This window comes from Hemibagrus wyckioides, linkage group LG01 (genome assembly GCF_019097595.1).
Source record: "Hemibagrus wyckioides isolate EC202008001 linkage group LG01, SWU_Hwy_1.0, whole genome shotgun sequence".
NCBI classification, from domain to species: domain Eukaryota; kingdom Metazoa; phylum Chordata; class Actinopteri; order Siluriformes; family Bagridae; genus Hemibagrus; species Hemibagrus wyckioides.
The window spans coordinates 23590154-23605918 of NC_080710.1; the positions used below are offsets into that span (position 1 = coordinate 23590154).

Here is a 15765-nt window from a genome sequence, read left to right on the forward strand (position 1 = left end):
ACCCCCTCACTGTGGGCGTCTACACCTGTTCTGTGTCTGCCAGGCTGAAATTGAGATGTCAGACAGGGCCACAGGGAGTGGGCTTACAAGAGCGAGAGCGAGAGAGAAAGACATTTAAATTGCCACATGCAATATTATACAGCCGTGGAGACAGACATGGAGGCTTGTGTTTTGACAAGGGGACCATGTCATATGTTTGGATGCTGATAAAGATGCAATCTGAGCTTCCGGACATTTTTTTTTTTGGCCTGTCTACCCTTGTTTGCACTTTCACTTTCACACCATGGGCACCTTGTTTGCACTCTTGCATCTTGCCTGACCTATTGTACCAGCAAGTCCGGCCTTTTTCAACTGTCAGTAATGCAACTGGATATGATTTGGTGGAGAGAGGAAAAGTTACCATAATCAACCTACCCAGCAAAGTAGATTCTTCTCTCAGCACTGATTTAAATAGCTGTGTTATATTTGGTAATATTCTCCCAATCACATGTCACCAGCATGACACTGACACCTGAATGACCAACACTAAGGACTTGTTTTGCTTAGAAACTTTTATCCTCGGTTCCCTGATGCATCCACGTATTGTGTTTTCGATGCTCATCAGCATCATCAGCTGGCAGTGGTGCAAGGTCTGTGATTGGCTGTTCAGCCTAGCGAACAGAACAAGCAAACAGCAATCTCTAGAGAGCACACATACAGAATATCTCATTCATCTTTTTCAACTTCGGCTCAGCTGCTCAGCATTTCTCAACTTCCGCTCATCTGATGTATCTAGTTGTTTTGGGTTTTTTTTAAACAAAACGGCTGAGTAAGACTTTTTAAACAGATTCACAGAGGCTTGAAAGTGGTAACTAGGCTACTTTGATTGACTACATCCCAAATCATATACAACTGCACTGAATATTTATATTCATTCATTTTCATAATGAATAACAGTGAAAAACACTGAGCATGCGATGAAAATGCAACCTAAATTGCCCTCTGTTACATTTCTACATTTATTCATTTGGCAAATGCTTTTATCAAAAGATTAGAGATGAGGGCCTTACTTAAACACCGACAGTTACAGCTTAATGGTACTGCTATTGAAACTCTCATCTATTGGATAAACATTCCAGAGCCTTAACTACCAACCCTATAATTGCCCCAAAGCATCATATTCACACACTCAAATAAACATTTGCATCAAAATCCATAACCAGCATGGTTTTGGTGGTGGGAGAAAACTATAGAACACCCCAGGAAGTCAGGGAGGTAAATCTTCAGACACATAGCAACCTGAGCCTAGGATACAACCATTACATTTCTGTCATTTAGCAGACAGCCTTATCCCCAGGAGTAATTTAGGGTTAAGGGCCTTGTTCAGGGGCCCAGCAGTGGCAGCTTGGTGGACCTGGGATTCATGTCAGCCATCAGATGATTGCCCTGAGTGGACATGAGAAGACATGATGTGATGTCTTCAGCTAGTCTTGTTTAGCGCCGATTCCTCACCGTCATCGTGCGGCCACTCCAGACACTCGCTCACCGTACCTTATGGAATCCTGATTCTATCAGAAAAGAAGATGGAGAGAAACAGTGCTATTTTTTTTTTTTTTTTTTACAACCATCCTGTACCACATGGCTCTGGTCACACCTGGACACAACTGTCAGGAAGACGGATGCCCCATTACCGCAGCTGTAATTGGCACTCTCGGCGGCCCAAATCAATATCATAGCCCATGTTTGCTCTGCACCACAGACCTGCCGTGTTACCTAAACCTGCAACCGCACTCAGGCTCCAGTGAGAGAAGGAGCCATTTCATCTCTTCATTAGTTCATGGCCATGCAGTTCAGCACAGATCTACGGCAGCAATTTCCAAAATAACAGAGACTGTATGAAAGATGAGGAGGCTCAGGGGCATAATGAAACAAAATATGAAATTGCAGCTTTGTCTGAAAGAAAAAAACATCAAAACAAGGTTTCCATGACAAACCGGGTTTCCATTAGACAAGCAACATCACTCAAAAACATCAAATCAGACATTATAAAATTACAAAATTCCCCCTGACAAGAAATCAGATTGGCTTTATGTTCCTGTTTAGTGTAATAGATTTTTATGCTGTGCACCGTGGTAGTCAAATCCTTCTCAGTGATGTAATGTGCATGTGGCTCTATGTGCCTCTGTGTGTGTGTGTGTGTTATAATAAAACCCCACTAAAATGGGTCAATGGTGAAATAGAACAGGACCATAGGGGTGATAAGTAATGAATTTTAGCTCATAATCTAAACCAATGAGGGTCAAAAATTAATTGGTTTAAGTCAGTGCCTCTGTGTAAACTGTCTTCTATCACCAGCACACCCTATACAGGCTAAAGACCTGCGCAGTGCACCAACACAGATTATACTCTGATATCATATGAGTAAGGGGTTTAATGGTATTGTGTATTTGGTCAGGTGTAAGTTACTATTTTTCCAGTTTTTTTCACGGTTCATAACTTCATGGCCTAAGCTGATACGGGTGATGCAGTGCACCAGTAGAATAAAATCTATTGGTTTAAAGTTGTGTTAATGTTAATAACATTGCTATTAGGACCGCCTCTTCACACAAACACAAAGACAAAATAGGATTTTTTAGGGCTAGTACTTACCACTCGACTTTGTGAATCTATACTATTGGTACAGTTAAGTAGCCCCATTAAGTTACATGAACTTATTTCTTCACTTTAACTCTGATTGTCGCGACACGTTTTGATTATTGAACTCAAGTTTGAAAAACTAACTAGTCAAGTTGAGTGAAGATGACTAGTCAAGTTCAACCAGCTTGAAATGTTTTACAGTGAATGTTAGTTACTGCATTTTATTCAGAAGAAAAATAAATAAAAATGACAAACTATATATTTAATATCTCACTTAATATGTGATATGTGAACCATCACTTTTTTGAAAGCTTTTTTAAGTCAGCGCAGTCATTGTAACCACTAACATACCGATATGAAATTGATATGGAACCAGAATGATTAGAAATGATCAAATCACACCTCTTAATGAGTAATTATTGATTCCTAATACATCGCTTTTTACTGGGTTTTTAACCAACAGCCATAAATAACAAGAATATATAAGATTTATATTAACCTTTATTTTTTAGCTTGTATGAAAAGAGGTTCCTTGACTAAAATACTATGATAAAAGTTAACATTATAAATTTAGGTTATGCTGAAAAGTATCAGTTTTTAAATGATTTGCTCTTTATATACAATGAACAACGTTAAAAGCATAATGAACAGTCATTAATACGATCTTCCTTTTCTCATTCAGAACCACCAATCCCAATCGCACCACCTCAGCTGACGGCAGTGGGTGCCACCTATCTGTGGATCCAGCTCAACGCTAACTCAATCAACGGTGACGGCCCTATCATCGAGAAAGAGGTGGAGTACCGCACCATGTCTGGGAGCCTGATTGACATCCAGCCAGTGGATAAGCCGAACCACAAGATCGGCCACCTTGACCCAGACACTGAGTATGAGATCAGTGTTCTACTAACAAGACCCAATGAGGGCGGCACTGGAGCTCCAGGTCCACCACTGCGCGCCAGGACCAAGTGTGCTGGTGAGTTCCTAAGCCTCTGTTGTCTCCTCCTGTGTCTTTTATTCATGAGCTGCATTGCCCGATGATTTGTGAAGAAATGAAAAGATGGTCCTCCTGTGAGGTTTAAATCAACACCAGATTGGAAAGCTTCTTTAATAGGGAGTTCATTCTTGTTCGGTCTGGAAGGAAAATGATATTTTCATAACACAATAAGTTATTCCCTGTCCATTTCACACTTCAGACGCTCTTAAAAATGCTTGATTTTAAAATCATATTTTCAGCGAGTGACTGGAAAATGTTTCATTTTTTTCATAATAAACAGCTTAAATAACATTTAATATAAAATATTTGCACTGCGTAATTTCAATATTTTTCAACTACTGACCTCACAAAGTTCTCTCTCAATGAAACTGACCATAATATTTGCAGACTAACTCCTAAGTCTGATATGGTCCTAGGACACTGAGCCCTGGTTGAGGAAAGGTTATGTCTACAAGTATTAAATGATTAACCGCCATTAAAATTTATCATTTGTGCTAAACTGCCCAACACTTTGGCGCAAAAATAATTTAGCTTAGCATAGCCTAGCAATTTAGTTACCTAGCTAGCTGTGGCTTTGAATGCTGAGGCAATAGCAGTGTTCAGTTACACTGAGGTAAAAATTTAGCCACAATATAGAAATAACAGCTGTAAGCTTCCTGGTGTTCCAGCGGCAGGATCCCGCGCTCTCATTGCCGCGGCCCGGGTTCGATTCCTGGGCAGAACGCTAACCCAGCCACTGAAGAGTTAACTCTCAGTGCCGGTCCCAAGCCCGGATTAAATGGGAGGGTTGCGTCAGGAAGGGCATCCTGTGTAAAACCTGTGCCAAATCGAAATATGCAGACCAAATGATCTGCTGTGGTGGCCCCAAAGAGGGAGCAGCTGAAACAACAACAACAACATAGATATAACAGCTATAAATATTCAATTCTCAAGTGGCAGTAAATCCAGCTAGAATTTGAATAATGCTGTCATTCTAATACACTGTACATTCTGCAGTAACATGTCATTTATAGGAAACACTTTGCATAATCTATTAATTATAAAAAAAACCAATAAAAAATATTTTTCAATCAACAAAGAAAAAATGTGATGGTTGACAAGGTGATGTTTTCTGTTAGAGGGTATTAATTTTATAGATTCATATGTAACATGACTTAGTTGTTAGCACATTTTCCCTCATGTCTCTGGGGTTGGCAGTTCGAGTCCCGCCTCAGTCATGTGTGCACAGAGTTTACAGTTATCCCTGCACTTTGGGGGTTTCTTCTGATTACTGTAGTTTTGTCCCCCAGTCTAAAGTGACCCTCTGTAGGATAAGCTGCTTGATGGATGGATGGATGGATGGATGGATGGATGGATGGATGGATGGATGGATAGATAGATAGATAGATAGATAGATAGATAGATAGATAGATAGATAGATAGATAGATAGATAGATAGATGTGTATGGATGGATGTATAGATGGATGACAGGCTGCATGTTTGTGTTGTGTTAACTTTTATAACAGGAACTAACATTGCTTGCAGACCTTTCACAAAAAGAATGTACTGTTCACTAATAATCAGTTATTAATTGTTGATTAATTGCTGTGGTGTTAATGGAATGAACTATTTTGGTACTTGCATTTACTGGAAAATAGTGAATATATATATATATATATGTGTGTGTGTATATATATATATATATGTGTGTGTGTATATATATATATATATATATATATATATATATATATATATATATATATATATATATATATATATATATATACACACACACACACACACACACCTGCATGAGCTCTGTCTGCCACTAAATTGCTGGGGAAATGCTGCACAAACACAGGATGTGATAAAAGGAATGTGTGGTGCTTTTCGTTGACTAGCCTTTGAATCATCCATGCCTTTCAGCTGACTTTCTTTTGTAAATCTATTGTTTCTACAGCAATCTGAGGAAGAGGTCATAGCAAGTGTTCAATTAGTCATACAGCCAAGTAATGTTGTTTATCAGAAAGAACGTTGCTTTGTCTTTCATCACATTTTCATTGGACTCAAGTTTGCTTTATACTACAAAGAGAAGGTGTGGGACTGTGAAAATAACAGAAATGACTTTGGTAGTGTTCTTCTGATCAAGATTACATTTATTATTAATCTGAAGGTTTTGAATCACTTGATAGATTTGAGAGTTCATGGATCAGTTGAATTCCACGTCTTTAGTTTATGTGAGGAATCAGAAACAGACCCCTGATTATTTCCGTGTCCTGCACCTGGATTAGCTTTACACTGCACATTTTAGTGTTTTCCTTACTCCCAACACACCTGACTCAACCCACCATGGGGGTAAAAGCAGTGTGTTAGAGCAGGCTATGCAGAAAAATGTGCACTATAGCCTCTGTCCTGGCCTTTTTTTTTTTTTTTTTTAAATTGAAGTTTGCCTTGAGGGAGCAACTATTGGTTTCCTATCCATAAGACTTGTCTGGAACAACATTAGCAGCGAGCAATGAGAAGGCTAATGCTAAGTTCATTACAATCAAATAAACACTGCCATTGTTTACTCGCTCAGTATTTTCCCTGCATAGTAAGCAGGCATACAGCCCCCCATTTAACACAATGTCCAGTGCATGTATCCCTCCTGGAGGGAGGAAATACATCTCCCGTAATGGCATAGATACATTAATGTTATTAAGGACTCGTCAAAAACGCTGGGCACATTAGCAACATGGCTCGGGACCCCCTGGGCTACAAACAAACGGTGCGCAATTATCACAGTAATTAAACAGGTGCAATGACTCTTCTTTTAAATGACTGCAGTGATTAGTGCAATGGCAGGAATGAAGAAGGGTATCCGCATCTCTCTCTGATGCCAAGCTAATCGCTTTTCCATTTGCTTTTGCGCTAACCAACCATTAGCGCACCATGTTGTGCATCAGCCAATGGGCAAAAAGATGCTAAGGGCGTAGTAAAAGCCCATTTACATAAATCACACTTTCATTATTTATTCACTTGTCTGCTCAACATTAGCTTTTAGCCCCTCGGGATAGCAAGCCATACAAAAACAGCTAGGAAGCCTTTTTTCTGTTACTATCAAATAAAAAACAAGACAGATTGTAGTGATATCTCGCCAACAGGGTAATGATGATAAGACGTATGAAGTCATAGTTTCGGCTTCGGGGAAAACCCTTTCAAGAGCACCTAGCCGTACCGGGCGCTGTCTAGAGCTGGGAGAGGTGACGAGGTGTACTTAGGAGACAGGAGGCAGAGACGGATCACAATGAGGCATGGGATATCATATGCCATCAGGAGGAACTTTCAGAAGTTACAAGAGGCCAAGCGGAGATCAAGCTCACCTCACAGCATGCCAAGACATGCCCTGGATCCAGCCTACATGCCCCTTACCTTAGAATGACATTTCACAGACACACACACACCAGAGATTCTGTTCATGCTGGGTGTCACACACATCAGCCCTGGCCAGTGACTTCTCCTGGTGATCACACTTATGTCAGGTCAAAAACTAATCACCAAACACCAAAGGGTCATGACCAAGGTTACATATACACCTTTACTTTATCTGATATCAAGCAAAATGTCCACAAATTGATAGATACTTTTGCTACAATAATTTGCCAGTCTCGTCCTGCATTTCCAAGGATTTCGAAGACTCTACTGTTGCTACAAACATGACGTCAGAGCACCGGCTGTTAGACGGCAGGCTGGTTGATTCAGCAGTCTGTGGATTTCAGAAGATTTAATTGCAGGTGTAGTGATAGGTGTAATTACACCATGCCCCAGGCTAGCGACCCGGGGTAATTGTTATAATGAAGTGTGTATATTTCATTATGAGAGCTAATGTTTGACTTCCACAGGCTTGCTAGACACTGACCAGACGTGTGTAACGACGTGTGGAACTACAGCAGACTTCTCGATGTTTATGTTTACTTTAACATATCTGTGGCAGTATATACCGCAAGATCTGAACTTCTACAGCAGTGCTTTTTTACATGGCATAAATATCAGAATAATATCTCTATAATATAATTTATATAATTTGTCAGCCAAAAAAAGTAGTAATAATAGTAAAATAATAACAGTAATAATCATTTTTATTGTTTAAGACAGTTTTATACAGGCTTTTCATACACTGATAAATGTCCTTAATATGTTATTTGCCATGTTTTCATTAAGAGTCAGTTGAAATGTAAATAATTTTACATTTATTATGAGGTGGCTTATCAGTTTCCTCCCCCAGTCCAGAGATATGCCTCGTAGGCTGATTGGCATCTCTACATTTAAATTGTTAGTCATGTGTGAATGGGTGTGTCAGTGAGTGTGTATGATTGTGCACTGTGATAGACTTGACTTCCTGTCCAGGCTGTACTCTGCCTTGTGCCCTGAGTCTAGCAGTGTTAGTTGACAATGTTGGTGCCATTGTGCTGAAATGATCTTGCAGTCACTTGGATTCTAGATGGAACTAAAAATGTTAAACCCTATTCCCTATGTCCATTTTAGGACGAGAAACAAGCGAGCTATCAGCTGCGCTAGTCTGAATTTTGTGGTGTGTGTGTGTGTGTGTGATGAGGGCAGGTCAGTGATTAGTGCGCAGAGGCAGTAGATAACCTGGAAAACATTGTGTGTGTATGTGTGTGTGTGAGTGTGTGTGATATCAGTATGTTCATTGCTGGGAAAGTTTGAAATGAGGAAATAACAAACTAAAAAAAGTCTAAAAAAATTTGCTGATATGTGCAGTCACACCCTGTGTGTTTGTTCCAGTGTGTGTTTGTTCCAGTGTGTGTGTGTGTGTGTGTGTGTGTGTGTGTGTGTGTGTGTGTGTGAAAGTGTGAGTGAGCATGTAGCCAGTAGTGCACTTTTTTGCAGGCGACAAGTTTCTCAGATGAGGTAAACAGGAAAACAAATATCCAAAGCAATTATAGAAAGAAATGTTCCCCTGAACCCTTCAGCTTTCTGTCTACTGCCATTTCATTTACACTGGTGTTTGGCAGGGCAGAGCCTGCATTGTGTAACATGACAAACTTTAGATCAGATTGGAGTCTGGCTTTTTTTCCTCAGCCTCCTCCTCCTCAAGTTGGCTTTGACTTTTTTTTGTTGTTGTCGTTATTCTTCCTCTGTATGTACTGAAATTGCCTTAAGTATATCGATGCAACATTCTGTACTGTGAATTGTAGACATTTAAATGACTGTGCGTGAGTGTGTACATGTGAGTGTGTGGGCATGTGCCATTTTCCCAACACACACTATGTTTCACTCCGATGAGCAGTATCTCATTTTGCTTAATGAAAATGAGAGTTAACGACTTAACAAAGAAAAGGAGGTTAAATGAATTAATTAGTCTAAAAATAGATTTCAGTGTCCGATCAGCTACTCATTACTGAGTAACGCGGAAAATGTCTTCGGTATCTGAGAAACATGTACTGACCTGTCTTAGAGTAAAGTTTACCATTTCCTTTTTTTTTCTATTAATCTTTTTAATGTTATTATTTTAGTTTGCGGCAGAGAAAGCCTACCAATTTGTTTGACTGATGAATGAAGAAACAAAGCACAGATGAGATGACTTCACCGTGTACTTCATGAATTAAATCTATAAAACAACATCACTGTGACAAATTTCTCACTGAACAGATTCGCTTCATTACCTTTTTTTTTTAGACTGTTTTCATTCAGCCATGTCTGTGTGTATGAAAGAGAGCGAGAGAGAGAGAGAGAGAGAGAGAGAGAGAGAGAGAGATGGGATCTGTTGGCTCATTGCTCAGTTTAATTCTGGTCATTTGTACTACTTTTCGAGTGTAGCAGCTCTCTGACTGCCAAACTTAAAGCTTCACTCAATCCTGACAACCCTATTTACTCCTGCACAACCGCTACAGAGTCGGGTGTGGCTAAAGGAAACTTTGGGGGGGGGTATGGATGTGTGCATACACACACACACACACAAACAAATGCACACTAACAACTGAGTCTCCTTTGAGATAATAACAAAATTGGACAGGAAATATGTGTGGGGACATGAGAAAAACCCTTCACACGAGTCAAATTCTGTCATTTACTACTTTATCTAGTAGTTCTGAAGACCAATTAAGTCAACTTCAAAGTGTAGTCCTGAAAGTGGGGAAAAGGAAAAAGCGTTTAAATATTCCATTACTGCTTCAACGCAAGACACCAACACGTCTAAAAAAAATACTGCTTGTTGATTTAATTAGCATCGAATTGAATATGCAAAAGTGTATAAAAATAACACATATAACCGTAACTGGGGTTATAAATCATATGCAAGTAAAATTCAGTCACAGCAAATAGGAACTTTTGATTTGACTGCTCAGTGCTCGCTCTAACCTCGGTGCAGAAATAGTCACTGAGTAATTCTGTGAATTTTGCTCTTTTGGATAAATCGCTCATTTTTTTGATTATTATTGCAAAAAAATAAAAAATAAATCACAACGTGACGTCTGTCTACAGTGTATGCGGCGATACTCATTACGACAATATGACAGATAATACCACAGCTGCTGTTTACAGACATTTTAGGCTTGTTAGTGTGTCGCTATGGCACACATCTTAAACTGGATCAAATCGCATGACATGTGGCGGTAGGAAATCACACTTGGCTAGGATGCTAGCAATGAAGCGATCGTTTTCCGGTTTTTGCTACATTTTTTTAAACTGGTTTCTTATTTATCTAATCTGACATCTTCAGGATGAAAGTGTTTCTAGTTCATTTGGCAAAAAATGGGGTAGATAGAAACCCCAGATTCAGTCGCAAAGACGTCCAAAAGATTTCCCCACACCACTACACATACTCTTTTATTAGTTAATATCTCCTTATACTATAAACTGATTTTATAGGAGATTTGTCCATTACAGTAACTAATGGAAGGCAGTAATCTTTCATACCATAGATCACCCTTTTCAGTGAGTCAGAGTTAAACGTGTAGCGGATGACTGGGTGTGATCTGTCTGCAAAAACACGGCCCTGTATTAAAAGCTTGTGCTGTGTATGTTCTACATCTCAAGGGCTTTTTAATAGTCTCTTGAAAATGTACTCTCATATATCTTCCACTTTGCTGCCCTGTTGCTACATTTGACTCATTCTGGTGTCTCTTTTTCTTTCTCCATCTCCATTTCCTCGCCCAAGCCTCTGCCTCATATCCTTTTCTCATAACACGCCTGATTTTCACGCATGGCTCCCCCGAACCATTTCTCTCTCCGGCTCCTGTTTTATTGTCCCCTCACTCTCTCTCCTCTGGGTACCAAAGACAACTACACACCCAAAAGCCCAACAAGCCCTTAAAAGCCTTTTTTTAGAAAGTGTTGTTTTTTCTTTGAGCTTTTGGAGTTTGAATATTGGCGCCGTGTTCATATCTCCATATCTGTTCTGAATTTTATGCTGGTCATCAGGTGGATATATAGGGAAAAAAATTATTGGCACCCTACCCCCCCTTTTTTGGGTAGGAAAAACAGGTAATAAAAATGTCTTTAATATGTAATAAACAATGAAAATGTGAGAAATGTCAAAAATGACAATACAATTTAAATAAAAAATATTATATATATATATATCATCTATAAATAGATAGATAGATAGATAGATAGATAGATAGATAGATAGATAGATAGATAGATAGATAGATAGATAGATAGATAGATAGCAAAACCATTTGTACAGTTACCCCTAAAATTCTTATGAACCACATTTAATCTATGTTCACGGTTCTATTCATAAATACTGTAAGTTCAGAAAAGAGCTTAGGAATCCATCCAGGACCTTCATGAATAAGGCAATACCTATAATAAATAAATAAAGTTCATACAATCTTTTTGTATTTCTGTAGTCATTATTCAGACACTTTGAAACTAATAGTTTTTGCTGATGTAGGAAAACGACTAAATATTTGTATAGCAAAATAAAAAAGCAAAGAAAAATAAATAAATAAATAAAAAAGCTAAATCTATAGTGTAGACCATCAGTTTCCTAATTATTCATTCTCAAAAATATATGTAAATAGAATTCTTTAGTTTATTAGTTTTGTAATTCTATGCAGTAGTTAGTACAGATCACTTGTGTTTTCTGTATGGGTTAATATCTCCATGCTAAAGCTTCGGTGTTTTAACAGGAGAACTTTGACGGACGCAAGACTTTGTCTGTTAAGACATGATTGATTATTACAGAAGCACAGTGGTCTCTGAAAATGAGGCATTAATACCTCGTTTAATGATGATTTAATGGACCTAATAGAGTTCTGTGATATTTGTTAGTAATATATATTGGTCATGTGCTCAATAAAAAAAAGACAGAAATCTAGCATTTATTATTATTTAAATGAATGATCCCAATGGGAAGATGTTTAATGGAAACCGCTAGGACCAACCACTAGAGTCCTCCACGCTCTCTCTCTCTGCCCCCCCCCTCTCTCTTGCTCTCTCTCTGTCCCTCTTTCTCTCTCTCTCTGTCTCTCTATCAATCACACACACACACACACTCCTCCTCCCTGCCTCACTCCTCCCAGCAGGCAAATTAAATATGATGATCCCAGTGGAAATGAAATACTAAATCTCATATAGGCCTGACTGCAAGGGAGAGAGCCAGAGAAGTGCAGAAAGAGAGAGCAAAACACTCTTGAAAGTCACCTTCAAAATGAAACTGTTGCTCCCCACAAGAAAAATGATCAGATTGGAGAAAATACCAGGGGAAGAAGTATGGCGTGCTGCTATCATCCGGCCCCCATAGCTGCCGCGACTCTTATCAGTGGCTGAAGTGCCTCAGTGCCGGGGCCTGCCATATATCTCTCACAGACGGGAAAAAAAATCCTGCACCTTGAACATAAATTGTGGAGCAAATGTAGATGTGATTGTGTTCTCAGAATTGTGAGACGCTCATTGTTTAGATGAAGTAATCAAGGCTCAGACCTCTGACCAAGATTGTTCAGAGAAAATGGGTGTGTGTGTGTGTGTGTCTGTGTGTCTGTGTGTCTGTGTGCACGTCAGATTATACAGTCCTGTCATACACTTTCTGTCGCATTTGGAGGGTATTTTTCAGTCCCTGCCAGGCACCATGGGAGCTTGCCACTCGGCTGGCCGTCAAAATTTGTCAATTACAGCCTCCCGTTCTCATGCTCTGCTAGTCAAGTGCTTCTGATGATCGGAGAGAGAAAGGCAGAGAGGAAGTGTGAAAGAGTGAGAGAGAGAGAATGAGGGAATAATAAAGGGAACCTGACTCGCTAACTTGTCACCATTTGTCACATTTCATTTTGCAGGAGTTTGGCAGAGCTTAGCGTGACATCCTGTATTCCCCCTGTTGAGGCAGAACAGATTGTCTGCTCTCCATAAATTCATGTTCACAGTGTTTCGGCACTCTCTCTCTCAACAGCTGCGACGGGCAAAAGCAGGCCGCGGTAACCGCGCATGAGACCCGTATACACGCCCACCCTGACCCCAATCACTACCTGAGGGAGCTGTCCTCTGCAGACAGATTGGTGGAGAAGCAGAACAACTCTGCTCGTCCTCTGATGATCATCGTGAGCTCCCCCCCCACACTGCTACTACTGCTGCTGCTGCTGCAGCCGCCTTCTCCGCCTTGCCATTCTGTTCTCTGACCACGAAGCACATTATTGTGCTACAGGCTGCTGACGGTGCACGCTCACACATGGGGGAGATGTGCAGATTGCCTTGTAAAACCATTCAGGCCTTACGCTTTCAGATGGAAACCCAGAGTTGCTGGGGTTTCAGCCTCTTTAAAGGAATGGAGTTTGTGCTGAATGCACAAGAAGAAAGTTCCCTGCCTCCATGAAATGCAAACACACACACACACACACACACACATGGTTCCACTGGTGCCACTGGTGGTTTATTTCCACAACCTAAGCCCAAGCCAAACAGATAGCCAAGCAAAGCCTTGTCCATTATTGGATTATAAAGCACAGTGACATCTCGATTACTGTAACTCCAATCCCTCACAGGCCTGTAAACACAACACGCCTGCTGGAGATAACTTTGGATAACTGCTCTCGTTGTCCTTAAACATGGATTTCATATAAACTCACACCCAGTGAGTACATTGTTTCAAGTCTGGCATCTACACTCTTTCTTCTCTCTTCACACTAGTAGCTGATATAGGAATAGGAAATGAGAAAGATTGACTGAATGAATGAATTGACTGAATAAAACACAGCAGGACATGCTGCTGTGGAATTTGGTTATAAATAACTAAAATAAAGATAGAAAGATTATCTGCTTTAGAGTATTATTCCGGTTAAACTGCTATTACTCGTTGTTATTTTTCAGCGTATGGCAGACAGCCTTATCCAGAGCGACTTACATTTTATCTCATATATTTTTATACAAGAGAAAAATGGAGGGTTAAGGGCCTTGCTCAGGGGCTCAGCTTGGTGGTTTTGGGATTCAAACTTACAACCCACTGATTATTAGTCAAACTCCTTAACCACTAAGCTACCTAGAAACTGCAGAATGCAAAACCATTTCAGAAATGTACTGATTAGTCTAAAAGGATTTGTCCCTGATTTGTCCCTTGTCCCTGGATTTGTCCCTGTTCTGAGCAAAATGAGATGGTTTGCTCAGGAAAACTCTGCAGAATTTCTTTCATTGTCCTGTGTGTGTGGCATTTGCATGTTCTCCCTGTGCTTTAAGGGTTTCCTCTGTGTATTCTGGTTTCCTCCCCTAGTTCAAAGACATGCGTTGTAGACTGATTGACATCTCTAAATTGTCCATAGTGTGTGAGTGAGTGAATGTGTGTAAGATTATGTCCTGCAGTGGGTCAGCACCCCTTCCAGGGTATCCCCTGAGATAAGCTCCCTGTGACCCTGCGTAGGATAAGTGGTACAGAAAATGGATGGATAGATGTTTCTTTTGTGTGTGTGTGTGTGTTCAGTACTGCCCATAGAAATTATAGAAATGCAAATCATACATATGAGCATTGAACTCGCCGGCTTTTCCTGGGGCTTTACATCTCATCATAGTGTAACATATTACGCTTTCTGTCACATAGAATTCCATACCTATAATCATATTCATTATTACTATTCACTCCCAACTTTTCTGTAAAGATAAAATTGCTAGAGAAGTCCGTTCAACCTATCTGTTTCAACTTATTATTTATATAACGAGTTACATACAGTGCAGTTTAGCACATTACAATGTGTCCTCTGAAAACAAGACATTTCTAAACATGTGCAGGGACCTGGGGAACGAGTGTGAGCTATGAATACTAATGACATTCCTGGCAGCTTCATAGCCTTGGAGGAACTTCTGTTAGAGTACCAGAGAATGCATAAAATTCCTGTTTCATGTACAGTGTGCACACAGCCATGCACTATGTCATTGAGCGTAGTCAAGGAATACACACAGTATGTGCTGTGCATTGTAATAGCCACACAAAAACAATGAGAAAATCACATTTTCAAGGAAGAGGGCTTTTTTTTTAAGCATGCATTTCATTTTAAGGAACAAAAAGATGTTTTATTGTGTTTTTATTGTGACAATTCTTCCATGTCCTGAATACAATCAGCTTTTTTTTTTGACAAGGTCTCAAAAATATCATTTCTATGATAATTTTTCTTTCTGCCTAATCTCATTGGCCTATTGAACAGGCAATGCAATTTCCTGTTCTTTTTCCCTCTCGTCTGTCCTGCATCAGCTCCTCTGCATATGTTGCTCAATAGCTGTTACTGCTGCCCAAATGAAAGCTGACATACTCATCTTCTCTTGCAAGAGTAGTGTTATGCCGTTATTTATCTTGACAATAACACCCTGGATGCTGATAAATAGAAAGACTTAAAGGAGAAAAGGGAAATAGAGAGAATATGTTTCTTACGTCTCAGTCTCGAGTACAATAGAGACCGGGGTATTCTTAGCGGCCGGACGTTCACTCGTTCCTTCATCCCCTTTATTAGGTTTAGGGCCATCTCCAACCGGTGGCATCATTTTTCTCAAATGGATGACCCAATGGAGCATGAGGCTACTTTAGCTTCCACACTAAGCGCATTTATGGATGTGCCCCGGGTTACACAGCGCTGGAGTTACAGGAGTCAGCATGCAGGCATCCCTAAGTCCAGTTATATGGTTACATTTTACTGGTGGTGGTGGTGGTCGGGGGGGTCTAATATGTATGAGAGGAAGATCGAATATGGAATGC

At 39.9% G+C, this 15765-nt stretch overlaps 1 protein-coding gene across 10 annotated transcripts in view; it reads left to right on the plus strand.

Annotated features, from left to right (window-relative positions):
- ptprma (protein tyrosine phosphatase receptor type Ma) overlaps positions 1-15765 on the plus strand; it is a 195183-nt gene that overhangs the window by 89556 nt on the left and 89862 nt on the right. For all 10 annotated transcript variants that reach the window (XM_058394863.1, XM_058394872.1, XM_058394910.1 and 7 more), the window contains exon 7: positions 3299-3592. In XM_058394863.1, the coding sequence (XP_058250846.1) occupies positions 3299-3592 (294 nt within the window). The remainder of the gene's footprint in view (positions 1-3298; positions 3593-15765) is intronic.